Raw genomic sequence first — 24,657 nt, 5'->3', positions numbered from 1 at the left:
TGACTTGAACAGACTCCAAGTTTGGAGTATGGGAAGTCATTTTAACTGGTGAATCCTTATGCACATGAACACAAATACTGGCTCCCAATGCATGAGCTGCTTTACATTTCTAGCACAGAGCCAAAACTTACCATTGCATCAGCTTTGTGTTTCAGCCTCCTGGCCTCTTCTGCGTAGTATTCTGCTGGATACTTCAGATGTCTGAATTTGGGACACAGAGAGGAAAAACAGAAAACAGGGAAAAGGCAGTGGGATAAACTATTCACCGTGCAAATGGCACACAAGCAGTCGTGCACTAACAAAACGAGCAAGTAAAGAGTCATGCCCTCTCAGAAAAAGTTACCTGCCTGCCCAGCACCTTGTCACAGAGTAGTTTACCACTTGCCAAGAAGGAGGCAAATCAAAACCTATCATTTGTAGGCAGGCACAAGAGGTACCTCCTCTCAGAGTGAAAAAGTAACTAATTTCTAGAGTAGTGCTTCTAGTCCAAGAAATGCTGTAATTAGACCTTTGCTTTGGGGTAGGTGGGGTAAGTCCCAGACATGAGAAGACAGTACAGGGCAAGTCGCCGACACCTCTCCTTCTCTCTTTCCTCCCCAGAGAAATGCCTATTAAGGCAGAAGCCAGGGTAGCTGCAGGGCCAGGCTGGCCTGGTTCCTTTACAAAGTACAGATGACGGGTGTAAGACAAAACCTTACCTTTCAAACTTGAGTTGAGGTCTCTTTGGCTGGGAGGTACCATTTGGCAAAGAAGGCACTGGGAAAAGTTTTGTGACGTGTCCGGCAGATCCCTGACAAATCACAGAATACAGATAAATCTGCTTAGAGAGATGTCGAAAACGATTCCAAAGCTTGCCTTTCCTGAATTTCAATAGGAAATATTTTTTTGTCCCAGGCATAGTCTATCTCCCAGGCTCTACCTGTCTTCTAACCTACTTCCCCAGCACCTCCTCCAATAATGGAAATGAAAACCTGGCTTCTTACCTGACTGCAAGAAAGGCTTAATACCATTCACATCATTAATACTTTTCCCAAGCATGGGGAAATTAAGTAGCAGCTTTCCTTGCACAATGGCTAAGATAGCAGTAAGGCTGCAAGCAGCACATTTTTCAGGAAACCTTTCACTAACCAAGGCAGCAAGAGGTAATATCCATTCACACTTATTTCCAGCTTAACCACAAAATCGTTGATTCTCCATTACCAACTACATTATAAGGAAAAAGCAAGCAGTTAGAAGCCAGCTGAGAGAGCGAGCACAGTCGGGCTTGACTCACACAACATACTAGAGCACACCCACCCAGTCACTAGTAAATAGGAAGACAACTGAATTTTACAACCCAAAAATGCAAAGATCCAGCTGCAAGGATCACTAACAATTTCATAAGCAAACTGTGAGGATGGTGAGGCACTGAAACAGGTTGCCCAAAGAAGTGGTAAATGCTCCATCCCATCCCAAACCATTCTATGATACTATGAAAACCTTACACGTGGGTTGTATGTTTCTTATTTTTAAGCAGCCCACTTTTCCCTTTTGTAAACACCCTTATTTTACACCAGTATTGTACTTGCAGTTGCCTACAGTCAGAAACAGTTACTGCCATCAACACGATGCCTTTGGTTTTTACACGGGCACCTCTTCTCACTAAGCTTCACTAAATGAGATGCAAACAAACGATGGCAAGTCAGCAGAGAAGTTACAGTGTAGGCTTCTGGGCTAGTGACGTACGGTTACAGATAGCCGTGAAAGGGGCAAAATGCCTCAGAGAGCTTTCTCTGGTGGCTGGTTTATCTTCTTTCCTTTTCTATATCCTCAGAGCATGTTTCTAAAGAGAATCACGCAGCACCCACGGGCTGCAGGGAACTTCCTGTTAGTTATAACAGATACCTACCTTGATATCCTTTGATAGTTCAGCTTCATTACTCTGCACTTTGCGGTGCTTGCAGATCAAAGGATCCTTGTTGTTGCTCTCGGTCTTGGTTGTGTTGTCGATGGCAGACAGCTCGTCGTTCTGGCTTCTGCGTCTCTTCTGGGCCACCTTTGTTGACTTTGGTGCAGGAGGTATAGGACACAGTGGTGGCAGTGGTGGAGGTTGAAAATCTTTCTTCCAGTATTCATATGAAGCCTTGGAGTTTGATGCTCTGGAGATGGGAAGAGCATTCAGCAATTGGGATGAATACGGTGCATCAATAATGTGGTGAATTTTTACAAAATTCGTTGCATCATGTACCGATGATGCTGAAATCTCTCTGGAAGTGAAGATGACATTAAGAATCCAACAAAGGCAAAATGAAATTTCAGTGTGCATTAGATACCACATCTTCAGCTGCTAACAACAGACAAGCGAGTTGCTTTTCAAGTAGAATTAAGCCCCAGGACTTGTCCTTGGAATACAAATTTATAACCAGGATAGCAGGATATTGCAAAAAAGGCATCCCTCCAACACAGCCGCTTTTTACTTAAAGACAGAGACAGTCAGTTCTCTGGGAGAAATCAGCCAACAGGGCAAATAAACTGCAGCACTGCCTCTCTTGCCCCATTACGGTAGGAGGTGTCTTCTATGGTTACAGATACTCACCCTGACACTTGATCCTGTACACACTTGGACAGAATTAAACCGAACTGTTCCTTTAAGACTTGCCTGCTCAACTAGACAACACTCACAAGACTGAGAGGGTTCAAGTCAGAGATTTAAAATGTTGCACTTTTTGAATGGCAGGGACTATCACATTTAAGAATATGGTGGCATAGCAGATTTCTGATCATCTGAAGTTAGCAATACAAGGGAACTCCGGCAGCTCGAAGCAACACCAAATAACTCTAAACCTTGTTTCACAACTCCTCCTTTCCATCACTTTGATTCAGCTTCTCAAAGTTTACACAAAAATACTCAGCAGTGCATTCCACCTCATGGACTGCAACATCACAAGGAGGAAATTAAGCTAAACCCAGAGAAAAGACTGAACTGTAACGTTGCGCATCTGGCTTCGTTCTGCTGTGCATGAGACAGTCCTCTCCCCTGCTCCACAACCCACTTTTCCCATGGCACAGTCCCTACTCACTGCACTCGTGCTCCCTAACTTCACTGCCTTGTTACAGCTCCAGAGAGGATTATAGCACAGCAGCACCCTCTGACCTGATCCAGTGCCCTCTCTCCTCCAGAATACATATTCTCCTTTCACTCCCAAAGCCGGAACATGGGGTTTGCCTTCACTGAGAAAAAGGGAGGAATGAACCCCAGTGTCAAAGCCCCTCCGTTATTACACCAGCTGAAATACCACCCAACTAAACGTTAGCCCAGCGTTTCAGCGCTTTAAGAGTACGTCTCTATTTTCTTGGCAGAAAAGCAGATTATTCGTATTTTCAGGCCACAAACCTCAACGCTATACCAATCCAAGGCAATGCCTCAAATTCAAGCCACAAGCAAGAATTTAATGCAGTAGCCCATGACTGATGCGCAAGCCTCCCATTTGAAGACATGCGCCTGGAAGCATTTGCTCTAGCAAAGATCTAGCCAAAATGCTGGTAGCACAAATTACGCAAATTATATAGGGGAAATCTCAGCACATCCATTAGAAGCACTGCAAACGCTATGCTGGAATAAAGGAGAAATTCCCGGCCATAAAGGCCCCCTGAAATTCCAGACAGAGTCATGATTCAAAACACACGCTTGTCTGCCCATTAAGTCACAGATACAAAAAGACAAAACCAACAAGATGATTTTAGTGGAGAAGGGAAATGCTCGCCACCTGCCTAGAAAGCATTTTAAGGCTACTTCTGTTTCTCATGAAAGCAGAAATAATGAACTCTCTGAGAGTTCAAACATCACAGAATAGAATCGTAGTTTGGTTTGGAAGGGACCTTTAACACTTGTCTAGTTCAACTCCTCTGCAATGAGCAGGGGCATCTTCAGCTAGACAGCAAGTTCTCTTGCCATCCCCTGAAACACCTCAACTACCATGCAGAACAAGCAGACGCCACTCCCCATAGAACAGCTAACACCCCCCAGACCATCTAGAGCAATCACCTGCTGACAGATTGCCTCCACGGAGGTTTGGAGAAGGGGAATGACTCCTGCATCCCAGCAGGCAGGCAGTCTACCGCACTGTATGGAACTCAACCAACAAATCTGGTTGGCACAAATGTGTTTCCTGCATCTGGTCCAAAAGGCAGCAGCGCAAATAGTTGCCTACCAGCTTAAAAGGACAAGCAATATGGGCACAACTGGCAATTACATTTCCTGCAGCGTAAAGAGATATCCCGAGCTATGTGCAATACATGGAACAGAGCAGACGGCAACGGAAGCTGCAGGATGGGAAGCGTTTAAAATCATGTCCATCTCGACGGTTAGAAATCTGGACAAATGCCACAACATTCAACGCTTGTGCAGCAGCGAACAGCAAGAATGGGAGGACGATCGGCCACTGAAACATCAGCTTATTCTTGAATGGTTAGAACCATAATCCTCAGCATTAAGAAGGGATCGGAAACAGGTGACACCCAAGTATCACTTCACACCTGCAACAAATAATAAGGTGAATAAATTCCATTCCCACAACCACCTGGTGGGTTCCAGGAGTTAAAGACAAATCTTCAGCAGATGAAGCCTCAGGAGGCACATTACGTTATAAGCAAATGTGTGAGGACAGAAGATACAGTTCCTTGTTTAAGACACACTCACTTTCGTGCATCTTTCTGCCATTCCACCACCGTATACTCACTTCAGTTTCTTGGAGTCTTTCTTAGGTGAAGAGTTCAGTGATTTTTTTTCTTTCTCTGATTTCAGTTTCTTCCTATTCGTCTCTTCGTCCACCGCTTTCCTCTAACAGGAAGAAAGAAAACCAAATCACTCAGGTTTTTAAAGTTCACGTAAAGTATAAACCAATGCAGCTAAGTTTGGTCAATTCTTGTTAGAAGTATTGAAAAGATAGTGGAACCAACAAAGTGGAAACCCAGACCACAGCAGATACAGATTTCAGGTTCACTGAGCAGTATCCTAAGATGACATTTTATCTCCTTCTGCTTGGATATTTTGTAGTGGCAGAGATGGAACTGCTCAACCTCTTGCGGCTAATAGTAATCAAAATTAAGGCACTTCCATTGCTCAAAATAAGCATTGCATCTGTTCTGGCTGGGCTTTTTTTCTTCTACTTGGTATGAATTATACAGAAATGTATTCAGATTCCTCCTGATGTAGTCATGAACTGCAGACAGTTGGGGGTTTTGATAAGTCTTATCAAAGGGAAGGAAAACGCTGCATTCAGATGTGCAGGGGTTTTTGGGTTTATTAACAAAACTATGATCTAGATGAAATTTTAAGAGTCAGTTAAAATTGCTGCCACTGTCTTCCAACAGGAACCATTAAGGTAGAGAGGTAATAAATACTACTTTTCAATTACACTCCCTGGATGGAAAAGTACAAGATATCAAAAATCATCAGCTCACATGAATGAAAATCTTCAGAATACTTTGCTACAAGCCAAGAAAATGTAAAAGAACCTGCACTTATCAGTCAGCGTTATCCACTGGCTGTCAATAGCCAATAGCATGCTAGGACTTTGTGTCCCTCCCAAGAGTACATCCAGGTTTATGTCACTATCACAGAGCTCAGTGGGCTGCGTGCAGCACCGAGTCTACCTTTGGCAGTGTGCTCAGGGCAAGGCTCCAGATCATGACCTTCAACTGTCTCTCAGGTTGAGCTCCACACTGCTGCAAAAGATGTCTGACAGCTGTACTGACCTAGCTGGCTGTGATGAGCCTCCAAGGACAGATGCATGCTTACATAATACAGACAGTGAGGCTCTGAGGGGGGGGGTCCTGAAGTCAGACGCTCAGACTGCCAGGCAGGACATGTCTAAGATCAAACAGCTCCTGCCTTGGGTCTTCTGAGGCAGCAGGAGAAGTGACAGATTTACTGCCTCTTCACCTTTCCCCCACTGCTCTGCACAAGGGGGACTGCTGGGGTCTCTCAAATTTCTTCACGATTTCCCCACCCTCCTGAATTCTCCCCTACAACTATGGGAAGTTCAGAAAATGCCAAGACTAAACTAAACCCACATGGGAACCAGGCTTATTCACCTACACATGCTAAGCTACCCGCTTGGTGCGGACCACCAAAAAGGTATACAGGCACAGAAATATCCATAGCGAATACCCATCCACCATAAGGCTTGCAGCCAACTTTCTCTGTGCCTGCCTGGAAGCTTATTCACAGTCCCCTTTGGGAGATAGATAGCTTTCCAAAAACCACTTGTGAGCAATTACTATCTTTGCTAAATAAAGGGCTGCCTTTAATTCAAAGGAAAGCAACTATTACAGCAGAAGGACTCTGCAAGGATGTGTCTGGAAAGCCCCTTACTGGACATACGTGTCTTTTCACGTATGTCTGTTCACTGCTAGAACCACGACAGCTCCAGGGAAAGCCAAAGAAACCTTCTATGTATTTATCCAAGCACTGAGATCCAAAGCAGGGTTTAGGGATGGTTGTTACTGTCAGTGAACCTGCTTCAGTTAAAAGCCTGCATTTATGGAAAAGCAAAAGGCACGAAGCTTCTACCATCGCCCCTAAGGAATAACACAGTTCAAGCCTGCAGAATTCCTTTCTCTTTGTGTAAGCAAGCAATCACAACTGTTTCAGACTACTCCACACAGGAAAAGGCTATGCTACTCAGACTGAGCTTACTTGGCTAATGGCAGCAGAAGGGGCACCCATGGACAAAACTGAAAAGCACAAACTGGGATGGCTGGGTTAGTTCTTCGGGGCACCCCCCCAAACTGCAGACAAGGTGCTCTCCCACAACAGACATTAAACGGGTAGCACAAATGACTGCACACTCTAGCAGGCATTTCAGATACTGTGCTGCTTTTAAATGGGTTGCAGGGAGAAGGGTGGGCTTACCTTGGTTAGGCAGTTGCCAGCCTGCCACTTACTGGAAGTTGGTGGGTCAGGCTGCAGGCAAAAAGAGAAAGGAGAGATGAAAGACTGAGGTCTTCATGAGCTATTTTCCTTCTAGCACAGCTTACTAGAACCCAGGAAAATTTCCTCTTTCAACTGTTTGAAAGAGCTTGAGAGACCATGAGACCGTGGGGATGCTCTAGCATGTGCACATCGACATCTGCTTCAGAAACACAGACCCCATTTCTCCACAGGATCAGTCAAACGTCTTGCACAGCACTCCTGGATCACTGCTAGCCCTGCCTGTCACTCACTAAGACACCAGTCTACATGAAAGCTTCATCTTTGTTTGCCACTAACCAACCCTGCTGCAAACTGAGACAACATCTATAAAGAGCGTCAACTGTAAAAACAGATTAGGTGCTGTCCTCGCAACGCTTGCGCAAAACTTCCTGCACGCAGCACTGCTTTCAAAGCGACAAGAACCTGTGCCAGCTGTCACACCTCTCTGCAGTCTGACAGGTCGGCTGTCAGGCTCCTGTGGTTTAACCATGAGAAAACCATTTACCAGAATTGTATAGCACATCAAGTCCGGCCTCTTCCCACTCCTCTGCCTACACAGCCCAACACACGCTTCCCTCCGCATCAAGCAAGGCATAAGCAATGACCGAGGTCTGAAGGCCTCTGGAGTCAGTCAGATAACAGAATGGGATTGCTACAAGCCCTGCCTAATCTAATAGCAGTCTGACATATTACAGTAAAGCCAACTAACCCTGAACCAGACAACAGAAGCTGCAAATCAGACACAATTCTCTGGGACCCATGCTGAAACTACCATGTGTGGGTCAGCATCACTCAAATGTGTAGCTCATTGTCTGGACACCAGAGCACAGCTATGCTCTTGCCCACATCAGTTCTCCTCAGTCACAACTCTGCTTCCAAGAGGAACCACAGTTCTTCTCCAAAAAGACAGCCTCTACTACATGAAAGGTTTACCGAGACTCCTGGGTCCCTTCCGCTGTGATTTTCTTCTCTATCCACATTCAACTCGCTGTAGAACACGTCGATAAACAAGACATGTCCTCAACTTTCTTTGAGTGAAACTACCTAGAAAACCGGTTTAAAACCCAGTTTGTTTCCCCATGGGTTTTGGGGTTTTCATTAGGTTTTCCAAACACTAGACTTCTGTTTAAGAAGAAGAAGGAACTATGGCCTGTAGGTCAAAGTCTGTGCTTTTGCATGGGAAGAACTAACTATAAACAAACAGGCCGTGTGCACTAACTTGCTCCTCGAGCATCATGGATGAACAGTTTGCTGTATAAAACAAGGATAAACCATCAGTGGCAAATAGCTGATCATTGGCAAACAGTGGCAAATAACTTCACTGGAGCAAGAAGGGTCTTTCAATGGAGGGTTCTCAGGACAAAGCAGGCAGCATTTGGTAAAAGAAGAGAAGCACATAACATCTGCTTCCTTCCAAAGACACCCACGTTGCAAAGGGCAAAGTCTGTAACTGAACTGCTGGATGGTAAAGCACGCAGATCAAAGATGAGAAAGATACTCCTTTTCAAAGTCTGTTTTCTGCACATAAAATTTTCCCCGTTGAGGTGCTTCTCAGGTAAAAGACAGGAAAGCTAGGGCTGGCGGAGGGGGAAGAAATAAATTATAGGGTGTCTGGGCTTTATGAGAGCACCTCAAAACTGTCAGCAGACTGCTTACATCAGCTGTGGTCCATAGGATATAGGCATGCGCTTCCCTTCCCACTGGCCTGAGAACGTTTTGCAAGCTGGAGGAACTGTCTGAAACCATGGGACACGAGCACTTCCGCAGCAGACTTTTAGAAAATGCATGCTCTCAGTAATGAAACCTTAAGGCACCACATTCTGTTTGTCTGCTTTTCCCAATAAAAGCCTCAGAATTGCCAGTGCAGCACTATCTGAGCCAAATCCAACAGAAGCAAGTCTAAGCACATTCCAGCCCTTCCTGCAGGTCTGATCACTTCAGCTGCAATCTGGGAGAAGCTCAATCTGTCACTTGTGCACAGGAGCTGCACTGAGAGAGGGGCTCCTCTTAACCTATCAGGAAAGTGGTCTTATCCTGAAGCAGTCCATAGCTTTAGCACCCAGAAAAGCCCCGTGAGCAGAGGTGGGTCCCAGACACCCCCAGACGAGCTGTGCTGCTCATCTGCGCCTTCCTTATGTTTTGCCAGTGAAGTCACTAATTCCTCAAGGAGTGCTAGACAAACACTTCAAGGTTAAGCAGGTAAAACTCTAATTATGCTGTTAACAAGGGTTATAGAATTGATCAATTCTAGAAGGGGAGCAAAGGGCAGGAAAAGTCTGATGATGCAGCATAGACGTCACAGGGACACCTGAGCCATGAGAGGATTTCAGGTCTCCTGTCCTGGCTGCATTCAGACAGCGGGGAGGCTGAGGCAAGAGGCTGTATTAAGCAGCCTCTGCATTTTATCTGCATTCACCTCAGGCGCTGACGCTCTCAAAGGTTCCTTGGCTTCACTGCCACTTGTCTCTGAGTCTGAAGAGCTGTCTGAGTCACTGGTGCTCCCTGAGTCACTGGTGCTCCCTGAGCCACTGGTGCTCCTTGACTCCGAGCTGCTGGAATGTGCTGATGCTACAGTCTTGGCCTGGGACTGTTGGACACTGCAAGGCCACCATGAGATAAAATTAGAAAGCAGCATAGGTGAAGTTTCTTGTTATATTGACATGACAAGATTCAAAACTAAAACTGAAACCCCTGTTTTGGTACTGAGACGAGAAAGGATAAGGCCAAGGAATACAGTGCCATGCTCAAAAGATAAAGCACCGGAATAAAAAACCTCTAGAAGTAATAAAACCTCCAACTCTATAACCAGGTCAGAGAAATCTCTGAGCAGGACTGCTGCAGTCTGCAGCTGCATTTAGCCAACTGAATTTTAAAAAGGAACCAAAACTGGCAAGTGCTCTTTTGAAAGCCTCATCCCTCAAAAGAAAAGGGTGCCGTAAAGGCTAATGACACAGAAACATCCACGCCAGGATGATTTCTCTTTTCTATATTCTTCCCATAAAGTTTTCAATTCATCTGTGTTACTTGGGCAAGGTGCTGGAACTGCTTCTTTAACAACCACGTCAAGCACCAGCAGTTTTTGCAAGACTCTCCTCTCTTCAGGAGTGTTTTCCTCCAGCACTGGCAACAGGAGTGAATGGAACTGAGGAAGAGCCATGACTTGGATGCAGTCCTTTGTTTCGAAATGGGCTTGTGAATATTTTTTTTTCTCTTTGAAACTTGTTCCATACGTCAGAATCAACACATTTGTATGGATTGGAGGCAAGTTTCTTGAAAATCTTGAAAATTCTGTGCTTCTCCACTTCTTGTAATACTGGCAGGTGGCCGTTACGTCTACCCTAAATATTGCTTCTGACTAACAATACATGGCAGGAACTACTTATAAGGAGCTGCCTTATCAGGAGGAGCTGAAACAGCCTCCGTGAGTCTACCCAACGCTTTTCCGTTCTTCGCCTGCTTGGCTGTTTTGGGCTTCCTTCTAAACTAAAACTGGACTCACACCTCACCCAGCACTACTACAACTGAGAACCCCCTTGGCTCCAGGGTGATCTTCAGATACTCTGGTGGAGGGCAAGAGAACTTGGGGAAATATAATTCTGGTTGATAAGAAAAATCCAGCATGCCTGGATTATTCATTTCTCATTGGAGCTTTCTGTAAAACCCCATACAACTAACGCCAATTTTCAACAGCAGCTTCGGGCAGCTAGAAACCAAATCCTGTATCTACAGGAGAAACAAGGAACCCCTTACCCATGCACCCCATATATTAAGACGTAGTTTGTTTTTCCCTTCTTATTTAGTCTAGCTGTTAGTTCAAGAACAAAGCTGTACCTTGGAGGAGCAAGTGGATTGTCAGCAACCTGTTTTGTTCACAAAAAAGAAGGAGGAGAATGAGAGTAAAGGTTAGCTTAAGGCATTTGGAACAACGCAACAAGGCCTGATGATTTAAAGGCATGTCTGCACGCCCAGCGTATAAAACATCTAAAACCGACTTGGTTGTCATCGCTGTCTTCGCTATCACTGACTTGCAGGTCTTCCTGGAGCAGCACTCTGAAAGACAACCAGAAGATAAGTATCAGCCAAGGCAGACGTACTTTCAAGTACCAGACACTGAAAACGACTTGGTTTGTGTGTGCTTGCCAAAAGAAACCAACCTCCCACATTCTTTAGGAATGTCTGGCATTCTCTATCTGCTAAACCCTGTCGTTAATGAATGATAAAACGATAACACACAATCTAGGAATATTATATTGTACTTTTCAACTAATCTCAGGACATTTTGAAAAGGATGTCTGTATCATTGGCTGCCATCTACACACAACAAAGATGAAGCTCTGTGAGGGGAATGCTCCTCGCTTAAGTTTGTCCAGCGCACTAACGCAGCAGCACAGGGTGGAAGAACTCTGATCCTTGTACATTAAGAGAGTGGCGTGCTATTGGGCTGCACTGAGTCCCCAAGGGACAGAAAGCATCATCTGTGCACCAGAAGCTGCGTGCGCTCATGCTCTCTGCTCTCAGGGGCTGCAAATGTTTTTCTGTCACAAGGGTTCTCTTTTTGCTGCTCAAGTGTTCTACCGTACATACGTAAGTAAATGCCAAGGGCAAGCCTCCCTCCTCTTTCTTCTCTACACAATGAATTTGATGCTCCTGCACATCTCAGCAATAACTGTAAATCAAGCAGTTCAGACACTCCAAGCAGCTTACAAGTGGGGAGTCGCAAACTCTCTTTTACTATTGCTAGAGAGCAGGCTGCCTGCAAATGTTTCTAGAAGCATCATTTCGTCCTCTGCCTGCAGGTGGTAACTACTGCTTGCTATTTCAATGTATTACTGAAGGCCTCGAGAGGCTGGAAGGGAAGGATCTGTGGGCGGGGACCCAGCCTTCCCCCAGGTGTTATTCTCCTCTGGAAATCACACAGGCATATTCAAAAGGAGCTGGAAAACAGACAGGCAAAACTCCTGCTGTTCGAAAGTACAGTGATTCAAATCCTGAAACTAGCTGGAGACCAGCTCCTCAACCCAGAGAATTACACAAGTGTCATTTCAAAACGGGATGAAAGCTTGGCCACTGACACAGGGATTTTGATCAATCAGGTCAAAGCTGCGTTTATTTCAACCTCATTTCCAACTAAGGGCTTTCTGTGAGAAATTTCTCTCATGCCCAAATAAGAAAAGTAAGCCTCCAACCCCTCAGGACAAGACATTTTAGAGCAGGAAAACAAGTAAGAAAGATTCCCAGGAAACCACATCCACCTTGAAAAGTGGGGGCAGAGTTTGTGTTCCTGATACTTGTGGGGAAAAGGAAAACGACACAAAACTTCACGTTCTTTCACGCCTTCATGTCCGATTATGAACAAAGCAAAAACCATTTACAGCTCTGGAGGTCACCTCTGATGACCCTGAGGTGACCTTTGCTTTCCTAATTCTGCGACATCGGAGGAGTGAAAACCTTGAGTCAAAAAAGTGATTCCCTCCTTTAAGCACAGTTCCCACAAAAGAGACACGCTATTTTACAGTCACACCAAAGCAGCTGCCATGCACGGAGATACTCTCCTTGAAACAGGACCACATTTACTGCCAAAGCTGACCACGGACTCCCAACAAACAATTCCACAAATCAGATGTGACAAATCCACTCTTGTCCACTGAGCAGGATGGCGCGAAGAAACCCCAAAGGTCTCCTGTGTCTACCAGTACAGAGCCAACCCTTGCCACACAGATGATGCCTGTTGAAAAGGCACCAACCCCACAGTCCCCGAGTACCTTACCCTGATGCACAAGAGGTTCTCGGCGCACACAGACTTTGATTACACCCAAAGGCCTACCGCGCTCTCTTTGCATTTGGCCCGTGCCATTGCCCTGTGGCTGCCTTAATTAGCTCATGCCTTAACAGACGCCAGGTTTTCATTTGCAGGACCTGTTCTTTTCCAGCTTAGATACACACCATCAATCTCCCTCCAAAGCTATAGAAAAGCTCTGTTAGTGAGAGAAGGAGCACTAAAATCAGCATCGCTTGAAAGCAAAGGCTGGTCCTTCCCCGCCAGCTGGGCTAAAGATGCATCACCACAAATGAGTGAGACATTTCCCCTTTTAAAAGAAGGGCTCTTCCATTCCAGCACTGCCAGGTGCTAACTTCAGGCTGTATTCAAGAATTAAAGCCGTCTGGGAAACCCTTGCACGCTCTGTAAAGCCGAATGCTTAATTTGGGCACACGAGCACCCTGGGATTTCAGGGCTGCTTCAAATTAAGCAGCACAAGCGCTGTTTGTTTTCAGCCAGCTACACTTGGTAAGGCAAGCTACTCCAGGCAGCTGGATTTTCAGTCACGTGTGATTTAAACAGCAAAGAAAGCAAGCCCTGTTGTGCGAGTGAAAACAGAAAAACAAAGAGGAAGGGATGCATCGGTTCAAGGGACAGGTGCAGAGGAAGTCCCTGGGGAAATCCTTCTTGACTCCATTTTGAACATTAGCCTAAGCCACCCTCTTCCTCCCACTTCAGCTGTCTTTGCTGACTGTGGGTACACTGGCTCTGAAGAGCCCGCACGGACGCTGAGCAGAGAGGGGATGTTGGCGAAGGACAGAGGTACGTACCATGCCGAAGTTACAATTCTGGACCTCTGCGCTAAGAAAGGCGTATTTTCAGATTCTTGTCTACAGTAAAAGTCTCTTCTCTCTCTGCTGCCTGGAAAACTGACTCAAGCTCAAAAGGGATTTTTACAGGCAGCTGAGAAGAGCTGAAAAAGATTGTCTGTGGAGGAAGGCAGAGCCTGCAGCAGTTGAAACGAGTATGTTTAACAGCGCAAAGAAAAGTCCCAGAAGTCCTTCAGGAGGAGCAAGCTGGGGTGGAAGAAGGAGCAGCAAAAGAAAGAATGGATTAAAGCAGCAGCTAACTACTCAGGAAGACACTATCCCACACTACCAGCCAGGGGAGGCTCCTCTGCAGAATGTCAGAACAGCACGAAAAGGGTTGAGTTTTACAGACCTGACAGAGCTTGAGTGCAAGACTCTACAATCTCAACCAAGAGATGGCAACTGAGTCTGGTTACTTACGATACTGTTGTCTGAGAACGAGGCAACGTATCCGAAGGTCCATCGTACTGTCCTGTAAATCAAAAGAGAATCAGCGGGGTTTATCTGCCTCACCGGTAGCGTATTTTACCCTATGGTCTCTGAGCATCAGGTTAGAAAGTCACTTTCTTCCAGGACGTAACTGATTGCCACTGAGATTATTTATCACTCCAAATGGGGCTTCCTAATGAAATACTGTTTGTTCTCTGCTGAACTGCTGCCTTAATTTCTAGGTAAGGAATGCATACAGTCTCTTCAGCATTTTCTAAACTCATCAATGTTTAACAAAGCACAGGAAACCACGTCCCTTAATCAAGGTAAACATTTGATGTTCTCAATGTATGACACTCAAAACCGTCTCTCAATACACATAGAACAGTGTGCTTTCCTTTGGATTTCTACTTACTCTGGTTCTGTGCTACACATCCAACAGGCTGCGACTCCTAGAAAGCAAGCACAAGGTGCAAGTTGAGAATCAAATACATCATCTCTCAATAGCAGCGTATCAGTGATCCGATTTCCTTGTGTTTGTTACTCTAATCGATACTTTGAGCAACGTGACAAAGAATAACTCCGAAGTCTCCAATAGTCTAAGCTTGCCTGATGTAGCTTAGCACGGACAGAAGTGATGCATTGCAAGTAACCATCACATAATTCAAAATCCATTGTGACTTCTAAAGATAATTTCTCCTAAAAGCCTTTACCTATGAAAGGAGGTGCAAGAGTTGGAAAGCTCATCAGATGAAAGTACGTGCAAGAGTTGGAAAGCTCTCTTCTAATTTATCAAAAGCCTTGGCAAAAAGAGGGTGTTTACCTTTGTTGGTAATGGAAATTTGGAAGGCTCTGCAGTAGGAGGAGTAGGAATATCTGTCAGAAGAGGTGGCCATGACTGGGTCATTTCCTGGAAAGCAAATGACAGAAGTGGGTTACAGTATTTTTGCTGATACAGGCAACTGAAGTTGTACCTCAAAGACATTTATATTCATGTACAATAAAAAGCTGAGCCCATCGTAAACCCAAGAGGCAATACCACAGCAAGAAGCCCTCTTTGAGCTCAGCGAGCCAGACCGTCATGAGCACTTGCTCTTTTTCTCCAAGCATACTTGCATTGCCCAATTAGCAGCAACCTCGGTGAACCTTGTAGAGAGTTAAATACTTCCTATGTTTGCAGGATTAGGCTATCACAGTTAATAAAGGGAAAAGGACATAAAACCTGTCTACCAGTAGCTCTGGACTTTTTCAAAGTTCAGGAACTTCCTATTATGTTCCTATTACAGCAACAACACCCCCCTGAAAGGCTTTTCAAAACTCAAGGGGGTCAGCTAGGGAGCTCTGACTGCCAGCCATTCCTCATGCTATTCTACCTGAAACACTGCCTTTTGCTCTGACTGGCCAAGATGCCTTTGCTGCAGAGCTCCAAGACGTGGTTTCAAACCAAAGAGAGCGACTGCCTGATGGGCTATGTCTTTAGGAGCCTTTCTGCCCTGTTGCCCTGCCCTAACTCTCACCCAGGGACCAGCTAGTTGGGCTAAGCCATGGTCCGGCTAAGAGTAGAGCACACAGACCGCAGCCAGGAGATAGGGATCAACCTCCAACCTGCCTCTTCTGGCACCACAGCTGGACACAGAGGACTGGGCTAAAGCTTTGGCTTGCACTGCAACAAACACGTGAACAGCCTAGCACAGACAACGATCTTTGTCTTGAACATACGCTAAAACACCTTAATGGGGGTCAATCTAGACAAAACCTTTGGGGAAGCTGGGGCTCAGAAATTCAGAACCACTCTGTTGAAATCACACAAGACAGACTTTTCTTGTCTCCCTATTAAGTTTAAATCCTGAAGAGTGTAATACTCCCTCCCAGAAATAAAGGAACTCATATGGCCTGCCACCCTCACTGCCTCTCCTGGAACACTTATCTTATTTGCACTCTGTGCTCGGTGAAAGGGTCCCATGTACTCAGACCCAGCTGAGTACTGGCAGCCTGTGCGCTGCCCACAAAGCCATCTCTGACACAGGTTGCAGAGGCAGTTTTGCATTAAGAGCTGGCTCAGATTGGCGCAAATGTACCATAATTACAGGGACAGAGAAGCCCAGTCCAGCAGCAGTGCCATGCACGCGGTGATATTCCTCCTCCTCCCCCCACCACTACTTCAATGTATACAAAACACAAACACGTCGATCTATTATTTAAGAGCACCTACCTTCAAAATTTCCTTAACGGCTTGGGCATCCCAGCGGAAGGTTTGCTACAAGCAAATAAAAAGAAGGAAGCAGCATGAGTTTCTTTGTTCCTTTACCAGCTGACTGAGATAAACAGAGGCACTCATCAAACGTTTGCTTACCAACAGTTCTACAAAGGCCACGGGAGTCCCTTAATAAGAAAAGACTAAAAAGCCCCATCAGAAGGGCACTTTATTCTACAAAGCCTGTTGTTTTCAAGTCTTTAGTAGAAGATATATTCCAATAAAGATGAGAAAGAACCAAAGTGAAAGAGAGTTCATTAAACAGTGGTGCTTGTCCAGCTGACAGGATTCCCCCTGCTTCCTAACTGGTGTCCTTCTGTGCACCCACGTGCACTCAGCAGAATAAGAAGCCAGTATAAAGCCCTAAACTGGGAGCCGGCAAAGTAAAGGTGGCTGTAAGTGGAAGAATAACCCACCGGACTCTTAAATGCCAGCTCCTGGACTCAAGGGAACACCAACTGTGATTAGAAAAGTTGAAAAGCAGTATGACTAACTTGTGCAGTTCAGGATAAAACCTTGAATGCACCGCCGGGTTAGAGCAACACGGGGAGGAACTAGTCTGCCTTCACTACAACAGGCTTGCACAAATGCACAGGTGCACACACCCGCAAAAGAAGGGAGGGAGATTTTCATGCAGAAAACAATTTAAGAAATGCACAGGCATTCTGTTCAAGCTGCACAGCAACTGTGTGACAAAACTCTCCGAAATACCTCCAAGTCCTCTTTTCACCGGCAATTCCAAAAAACCCACACACTTCCATAAGCACATGCCCTGAGGCTTACAGAGATCTCTTAGACACACTAGAGAGAGATGAACAAGGAACTCGGGATAATAAGAATCACCCCAAAGCAAACTAAATTGCTTGAGGAACCACCTGGTACACAAAGGAGATGTCCACTGGCCATGATGTGTGGGCCAGACACCCAGCCATCAACCAGAAGCAGTGCAGTGCCCCAACCAGGCAGTAACTCAAGACAGGGACGGCATCAGCCTGCCCGGCACTGCCGTCTTTTGTGGCAGACTCAGTTACAGCTTCACAGCAGGAGGCACCAGTAGCCTGCTCCTTGGTCTCGGTGTGATAGCTGGAGGCGGAAGGGCAAAGCACGAGAAGCATTGACAGAATAGTGGCAAAAGCCCAGCTTTCTCCTCTCTGCACAATGCAGTCAACGCTCGCCAAAGCTGGGAAACTCAGAAAGTGGGCATCTTTTTGAAAAGAAGGTTTTGCCACAGATACTACAAGGAATAAGCAGCGCTGGTTTGGGGTAATGGCTGAAGAGCTTTTAAGGCTGCTGCTTTTTATCAAAGGTATTCCATTAGAAATTACAGCACACATTTTTATTCCACTCTGCCAAGGTGTGCCAAATGGAGCTGAAGGACCACACAGCTCTGGCATGTGGAAGTAGGGGGCTGAAGCTTGCTCCCTGATTTGTAAACAGCCTGCCTCGCCTAAAGACCTTTCTGCTCCTTCTCATTTCAGTAATTTCCGCCTGCTTATCTGTATGCCTCTGTCGTCACAGCCCACGTAGAGCTGCCCCTCTGACACCAATCAGCCCTGTGCTGCTTCTCAGTCCCTTTCACCTCAGGTGAAACTGGTGCCTGTAGATATGCAAGCAGCGTAGGTCAAGAAGAGCTAGAGCACGCAGGCATTTCCTATGTTGCCTGCTATCTCCTCCTAATTGAAATGGACTCGCAACGTGTGTGTGTGTGTGTGTGGCTCAAGAATACCAGCTACTGCTCTTTGCCTGGTTTCAGGCTAAATTATTAGTGCTGAGAAAACCCGAGCGAGCAGGATCAGAAAAGCCAATTTGAGTTCCATGCCCTTCACTGTGCTGGCAGTTTTCTTTGTTTCCTAATGAGAGCTTTGCCACTGCAGCTATCAATTATCAGCAGAGAAGGTCACCTCTTCAGGCTGCTGAAAAAGTTTCCCATTTACAGCTGCTTCCAATTTAATACTATATTTTAATAGAAATATTTGGTTACAAATTTATTTTTCCATGTCAACCGCATGGGCTTTTGCCCCTTGAATGCAATGGGGATCACAAAACTGCATATGCATGAATGAAGACTTAGTTTGAATAGAACAGGCGGGGCAAGATCAGACCAAAACCTACCACCCTTCCTCACTTCATCTGTACGTGCTTCGCTAGCTCAGAGCGGGAGGAGATCTTGCATATTAAATGCACTCTCTGTTCACACACAAGTCACGCTAGGAATAACACACTAACTTACTCTTCAAAGTGATTTTCCACCTGCATTTCTGTGTTAAGAATCTACCCTCTAATACTATAGATAGATGCAAGATGCACACACATAGGGCACGCTTCCAAAATGACCCAGCCAACAAAAGAGACTGTATGTATTTTAACCAAGCCTCTAATCATCTTGATTAGGGATGCAATAATGTGCTGCTGTGTACTGAAAAAGCCTGCCAAAACCTGAAGCTACAATCAACTTGATGAAAACAAACACGTAAACACAGAAATCCATACAGGTTTTTGCAGGCTATCTTAAGAAACACCAGACACCAAAGCAGATGCTCTGCCAAACATTTACCACTAAAGAGATTATAATACATCTCTGATACAAAGACAGGTCCAACGATCTGAAGCATGGCTTACTCCATCCACCTGGTTTTAGAGGATGTGGTGACAAAGCTGCTTTTGGGGAAAGCTGAAGCAACCGTTCCTAGTTACCTATTCAGGAGAGCGTTTATTGGAACAAATACGAAGACTGTGTGAATATACTTGTGATTAAAATAATTTCTAGTCAGGCAGGCACCATCCTGCAAGCAAACTATCAGCATGGGTGGTCCTTAAGCATGTTTTTAAGGGATGTTTATCGCTTGCTGCAGACACAGTGCACTTGTTCAACAGATCTCTTTCTTTCATCCGCTCACCGATTCCCACAAGTGTTTGACGCATGGGGAACGTCTACCCTTTCTTAAGAGGGCAAACAAAACTGGCAGCTGCTGCAGTAAAAAAGGCCCCTGCAAGCCACAGGAGAACTGGCTACACAGGGGAAACCGCAACACTGGTGTCGAGCAAACAAAAGCAGCAAAACCGCATCAAGTACGGGAGGTACAGGCAGGTAGTTAACACAAGATTTTCTTCTGACTTCTTTCAGGTTCAGGAATTGTAGGGGTTGTTTTTTATATTTGTTTCTGTTTTAAAGTTCACACAAAAAGAGTTATTAGCCTTTTTATAAGGAAAAATATGGAACTCGAGCTGAAGCTTACCGAGGTGTCTTCGCACTGTTGCCTGTGGGCTTTGCACTAAGCCAATAACAAACCAGATAAAGTGTGCGCAGACTTCGAAACAAGCTGTATTTTAAGGATGAGTATCCCTTCCCTGACTTCAGCGTGGGAATACTTGCACACCCTTAGGTTTCCCTTGGTGCTATTTTTGTATTGGCTCAAAACCATTCAAATCAGAAGCTCAAAAAGGGACTTTTGTTATCTAGTCACAAAATCTTGGTTGATATAATTTGTTTAAATTCTCAGATTGCACAGAGTTAAATATGTCTTTCATGACTGCTCCATGAATTATAGCTACAGACTTTAAAGGCCATTTTGTTACGTGGAAATTGCCTGAGGGTTCGTTGCTACTGCAAAATAACGTTCAGATACTGTTTGGCAGCCGAGTCCCCGTAGCAGCAGCTCGAGCTGTTCTACGAAATTCGGGAAGCTGCAGTCAGAGAACGACAAACCCATGAGCAGAGAAGGCAATTTTCTGAGCAGATTGCCTAAGGCTAGGATTAATTTTCACAGAGGGTTAATAATTACCGCAAGACGCACCGTTTTTAGCGCAGAAAATTCACTTCATTTCATCAAAAACACAATGGCCACAACAAACAAGACAAAAGGTGGAAGAGAGAAGGAAAGGCAAAATGCAACTCAAAGAAAACTGAAACGGAAACCCAACTTTCAAAAACCTTCCTATCCGACTGTCCTTGTGGAAAGAGAAGAAACTTGGTTCCAGTGCTGCACTAACAAGGCACCTCACACTGCAGCAGCTGTAAAATGTACGTTTGGGGATGCACTTGTTCAAGTTTTCTTCTAGCTTCAGGTAGCCAGCTGGGTGGGTTTAGCAGTGCAGGAGGAGCAGAAACAAGCAACGCATCCTACATCTCCCCTCTCACCAGCTTAGTTCTTGACCGTAATGGAGCAAGACTCTTGTAATTCCAGCAAAGCAAAGCTAAAGTCCATCTGCTTGCCATTGCTCCCAGCGTTAAGTTTCACTTCTACATTTCATGAAAAACAAAAACCATGCTATACTTTTTGCTTTATGCACACTAAAGCAATACTGAGGCACCACAGAAATGTACAGAATGGCTCTGCCTCATCCAGCGAGACAGAAATCTTCAAAGTTACATCAAAATCTACTTGTTCTCATATTTGTGTTTACGCTGCTCGCTTGGTTTTGACACCCGCGACTTCATGGCAGACTACAAATCAAAGCCACCAGGCTCAAAGTCCACAGGAGCCTTCTAAAATAATTTATCTGGGTGCTATTTCAGGTCCTCTGTGAGCCCCAGTTTAACCAGCAGGTTGCATGCAGCCAAGTCCCCTGTGGACGATTTCACAAGCGCGCTTAACCCATTCAAGTCCACTCCTCTCCTTTCCAAGGCAACCTAAAGTTGAGTCACTGAAACAATGCCATACCTCCAGGCACTCTCCTGCTTCTGTCCCAGGGTCAACCCAGAAGCCCCACTCACAGACAAGACAAGACAAGACAAGACAAGACAAGACAAGACAGCAGCTCCAGCCTGCCACCACCCTTGCTGCAGGTTTGAAAACAAACCAAACCGTTTCCATCAACTTCTACTCTTGCTTTCTTCAGCTGACAATGAAGGCTCCTGGCAATGGAAGCATTTTACATCAAAATGCTCAGTAAACAATGGGTGCACTGTCCTGTTCCTGCCTGGCTGCCTGGAGGAAATAAAACAGTCCTCAAAGATATTACATGCTTTTCTAACTCCAAGATGGATTATTTTGCTCAATCTCAAACTAAATGCATGGACCTCTTTCTTGTGTCCAAAGAGCTTCGGAGAAAAAGAAAAAAAATCACAGGTTTGCCTTCCTTTGCCTGAAGGTTTCAAGTTTCTCAGAAGCTCTAGCTTTACTTCCTAAAGCCATTTAACCACTTGAGGGTTTATGTACTGCTGGAGGTCAGCAGGAATCAGGCTATTAAAAGCTAAAAGGCATTTTGCAACAAAATTCTAGTCACTTAGATCCAAACCCAGCATAGCTACTGTTTGGTTGGGTTTAGTCTGTGTCTATTACTTGTTTCTTTTCAAACCTGGGCATTAAGGTACCTGTTAACTTCTCATCAATGTCATTTTGCCAGTTTCCTCTCCTTTTCCACAAGAAATTGCCTACAGCCGTTTGCAGCTGATCAACACCCTCTTCCACAAAAGGCAGAAGGCACCCACACTCTCCCTTTCTCCTACAAAGGCAAAACACAATCTTAAAACTCTCTCCACCTCTCTCCTTGCCCAGCTGCCTTAGGTCTCAGTCCTTGGCAGAGAAAGGACAAGTGCAGTGACCAGAACTAAGATATGCTCGAGCTTGCTGCCCAGGATGCCTTCTGCTGACAACAACAAACAAAAGAGCTCTGCTCCTTTTGCTCATAGCTGGGGGACAAGAAAGAGCCTACAGTCTTTCCCTGAATGCAGAATTTTAGAGGGCTTTCAGGGTCTTGCTTATGATTTACAATCCCACTTCTGCACTAAATTTCCTTCGAGAAACTGCTCAAAAAACATTCCATGGAGCGGGAAACAGAATGGTCTCGTGCTTCCCAAGGGCTAAGTCCATCTGGTAGAAATCTTCAGGATATTTTTTGTTTACATCGATACTTCCCTGAGGGTCTACAGTTACATCGTACAAACTCACTTAGGAGAGCCCTGTGGTGTTCACAGACAACTACCCAAAACCCCAAAAAGCCCAAAAACCTTCATCCTACCAGGTGACCATAGAACTCCCTGCACAGTCAGCTGTCCCAGTACTCAGCAAACATATGGGACTTCTACTCACCAGCACTGAGTACCGACGCTCTGCATGCACTGACTGTAGGTACATCACCCCCTGACCTCTCAGCGTATCATTTCCCCCCTTCTTCTTTTCAACAATCTTTACAGGCAAGACAAAAGTCACAGCAACAGAAGCAGTCGCTCTAACCATAAGGCCTGCTGCAGCCTCACTGATAAAACAGACACGGAATCATGGCGAGTGCTGCATTTTCACCATCCAGGTATCTCCCCCAGATGTACTGGCAAAAGGCACTCTTAAAATACACCTTCTAAAAGTGATAAAGTGTGCACAGCCATCAATGCTCGTAGTCTCTGCCCTTTGGTGACCTGTCCTCCCATAGCTGAGCTTACCCTGCCAGCAACAGAGTCTCCTAACTCACCTTTACGGGCTCAGAAGGGATTTCTGATTTGAATAGTTTGGCTCTGGCATTCACCTTCAGATCTGAGATCTTTTCAAAGGGCTCTCTATGGTATTCCTCCAGGAGAGGTTTGAGATCTGGCGATTCCTCTCGCGCCTGATCTTGGACATCCATTGGTCTCACACAGGCAGTTGGTTTCTGCTGCATCGCGCTGGGCTTTGATGGCAAAGCTGTAGGAACCGTCCGAGAGGAAGGCCGAGTGTTGCTGCTCAGGTCAATGTCTGAGCCGTCCTGACTTTCCTCTTCCTCTGATCCTGTCACTAGGTCCTGAAACGATTTTCTTTGACTGTAGGTCAGCTCCTGGCTTTTGCTGCTCTTTTCTGACTTGGAACTGACGTGCAGGTCGGAACGCAGAGGTGACAGAGGTTCCAGTGGAGGAGGCAAAGGTGTCAGAAATGAAGAAAATGAGAAAATGGAGTAGTCCAGATCATGAGCACGACCTTCACCAGCCGCACGCCTGTCACTTCCCTTGCGATGAAGACCTTCGTGACTTTCCTTGTCACCACAACTGCGTTTGCGACTTTGGCTCTGACCGTTGGATGAGCTGCCGCTCTGCACGTGCAAACCTGAATGCGGTTTTGTCCTTGATTGTGCCTTTTCGCAGGGACTTGAGCGGTGAGCAGGAGGAGCACTTACAGCCGTAGTGGGTGGATGGTGGGCTGTGTCGTGGAATGAAGGTGATGATGTAGGGCTGGTATTTTCATCAAGGGAGTGTGGGAAATGAGGTGCTTCAGGTGAGACCGGAGGAAGGACTTCCTGAAGCCCTAAGAAATTCCATTGGGTTTTGGAGTTGATGAGCCCCATGACATCCTCATAATTGCCCAGCACGTTCCGAATTTGGTTTGACAAGTCATCTCCTTTATGAGTCTGCAACAGAAGAACAGAGGCAGAAATGGAAAAAGCACGGACCCTCAACTTCAGGAGACTCAGCTCTGTAAGAGAGATTCGTCAGGATCTTAATTGCATCACCGTGTATCACCACAAGCAAAGTTAGGCAAGCTCATCTTGATCCTGCAGTGCAGTCCCTCCAAAGCAAGTGGGACTGCTCTGCTCACTCTTAGTTCTTCTGAGCCAAACTTTTAGGTGTGCCTGCAGTCTTCAGGAACACTAACAGCAGACCCGTTTGCTTCTATCACAGCTGCACACAGACAGGCAGCCAAGCTGCTCTTGGGTGCTCTCCCTCAAATGCCCAAACTACAGGAAGTAGCCTCCAAATGAATCTGCCCAGCCCAAAGACCTTACTGCGCTTGCACCATCTTCAGAGCTTTAAACCCATACTCTGATGAGCTTAAGTTAAGCAGATGGGAAGATGCTGGTTCTGCACGTGTCACACTCAACTCTGCTACACCACATGCAGAAGCCACAGCTCTGCTCTTACGCTCCAACCATCTTTCCTCCTCTCCCTCCACCACACCCCCCCCCCATCATTACCTTGTAGGGTGCTGCAAAGACGGGAGGCTTCTCAGGGAGCTTGTTTTTCTCCTGCTGAGCCTCCCCAATTCGTCTCTCTCTCTCTCTAGCATGCAGCAGGTTTCTGTCCTCATTGCATAAGCTTTAGGAAAGAGAGAAAGAAAGGATGGTTAACGCTTTACACCACTGTTACCAACGAGTACCTACTGTGCTTCTCAGACAACAGTGCATGTCCAGCATGAAAGTCATTTTGAACAGGATGCTTACAGTTGGCAAATCAGTTACGTCATGTCACCGCATGGTGCTATAATACATACAAGGTACAGCAAGCATCCTTCTCGGGGCTTTCTACTCTTGATACCATACATCAAGAAAGGTGGGAAGGGAAAAACTATCCGTCCATTGAATCGTCAAACACTGGTTCCAGACTCTTTTCAGTGGTGCTCAACGGCAGGATGAGGACCAATGGCCACAAACTAAAAGTCAAGAAGCTTCACCCCAACGTGAGGAAGAACTTCTTTACATCAAGGGTGGC

The 24,657-nt window shown here is 45.7% G+C and overlaps 1 protein-coding gene across 1 annotated transcript in view; it reads right to left on the bottom strand.

Annotated features, from left to right (window-relative positions):
- Positions 1–24,412, bottom strand: part of LOC133274627 (AF4/FMR2 family member 1-like) — a 29,938-nt gene extending 5,526 nt beyond the window's left edge. Inside the window, exons 1-17 of the mRNA XM_061464118.1 lie at positions 24,408–24,412; positions 24,144–24,264; positions 22,674–23,579; positions 16,224–16,268; positions 14,835–14,921; positions 14,427–14,463; positions 14,003–14,054; positions 10,948–11,005; positions 10,706–10,815; positions 9,372–9,552; positions 6,876–6,946; positions 6,680–6,683; positions 4,719–4,819; positions 1,889–2,138; positions 699–790; positions 344–347; positions 132–191 (exon numbers count right to left, since the gene is read on the bottom strand). Of these exons, the coding sequence (XP_061320102.1) occupies positions 132–191; positions 344–347; positions 699–790; positions 1,889–2,138; positions 4,719–4,819; positions 6,680–6,683; positions 6,876–6,946; positions 9,372–9,552; positions 10,706–10,815; positions 10,948–11,005; positions 14,003–14,054; positions 14,427–14,463; positions 14,835–14,921; positions 16,224–16,268; positions 22,674–23,579; positions 24,144–24,264; positions 24,408–24,412 (2,184 nt within the window). The remainder of the gene's footprint in view (positions 1–131; positions 192–343; positions 348–698; positions 791–1,888; positions 2,139–4,718; positions 4,820–6,679; positions 6,684–6,875; positions 6,947–9,371; positions 9,553–10,705; positions 10,816–10,947; positions 11,006–14,002; positions 14,055–14,426; positions 14,464–14,834; positions 14,922–16,223; positions 16,269–22,673; positions 23,580–24,143; positions 24,265–24,407) is intronic.
- Between the last annotated feature and the right edge of the window lie 245 nt (positions 24,413–24,657).

The sequence above is a fragment of the Pezoporus flaviventris genome, unplaced genomic scaffold (genome assembly GCF_033815535.1).
Source record: "Pezoporus flaviventris isolate CSIRO_AGI_PZ_B2104156 unplaced genomic scaffold, CSIRO_AGI_Pfla_v1 ptg000002l, whole genome shotgun sequence".
NCBI classification, from domain to species: Eukaryota; Metazoa; Chordata; class Aves; order Psittaciformes; family Psittacidae; genus Pezoporus; species Pezoporus flaviventris.
This window is presented reverse-complemented; position numbering and strand designations above follow the sequence as displayed.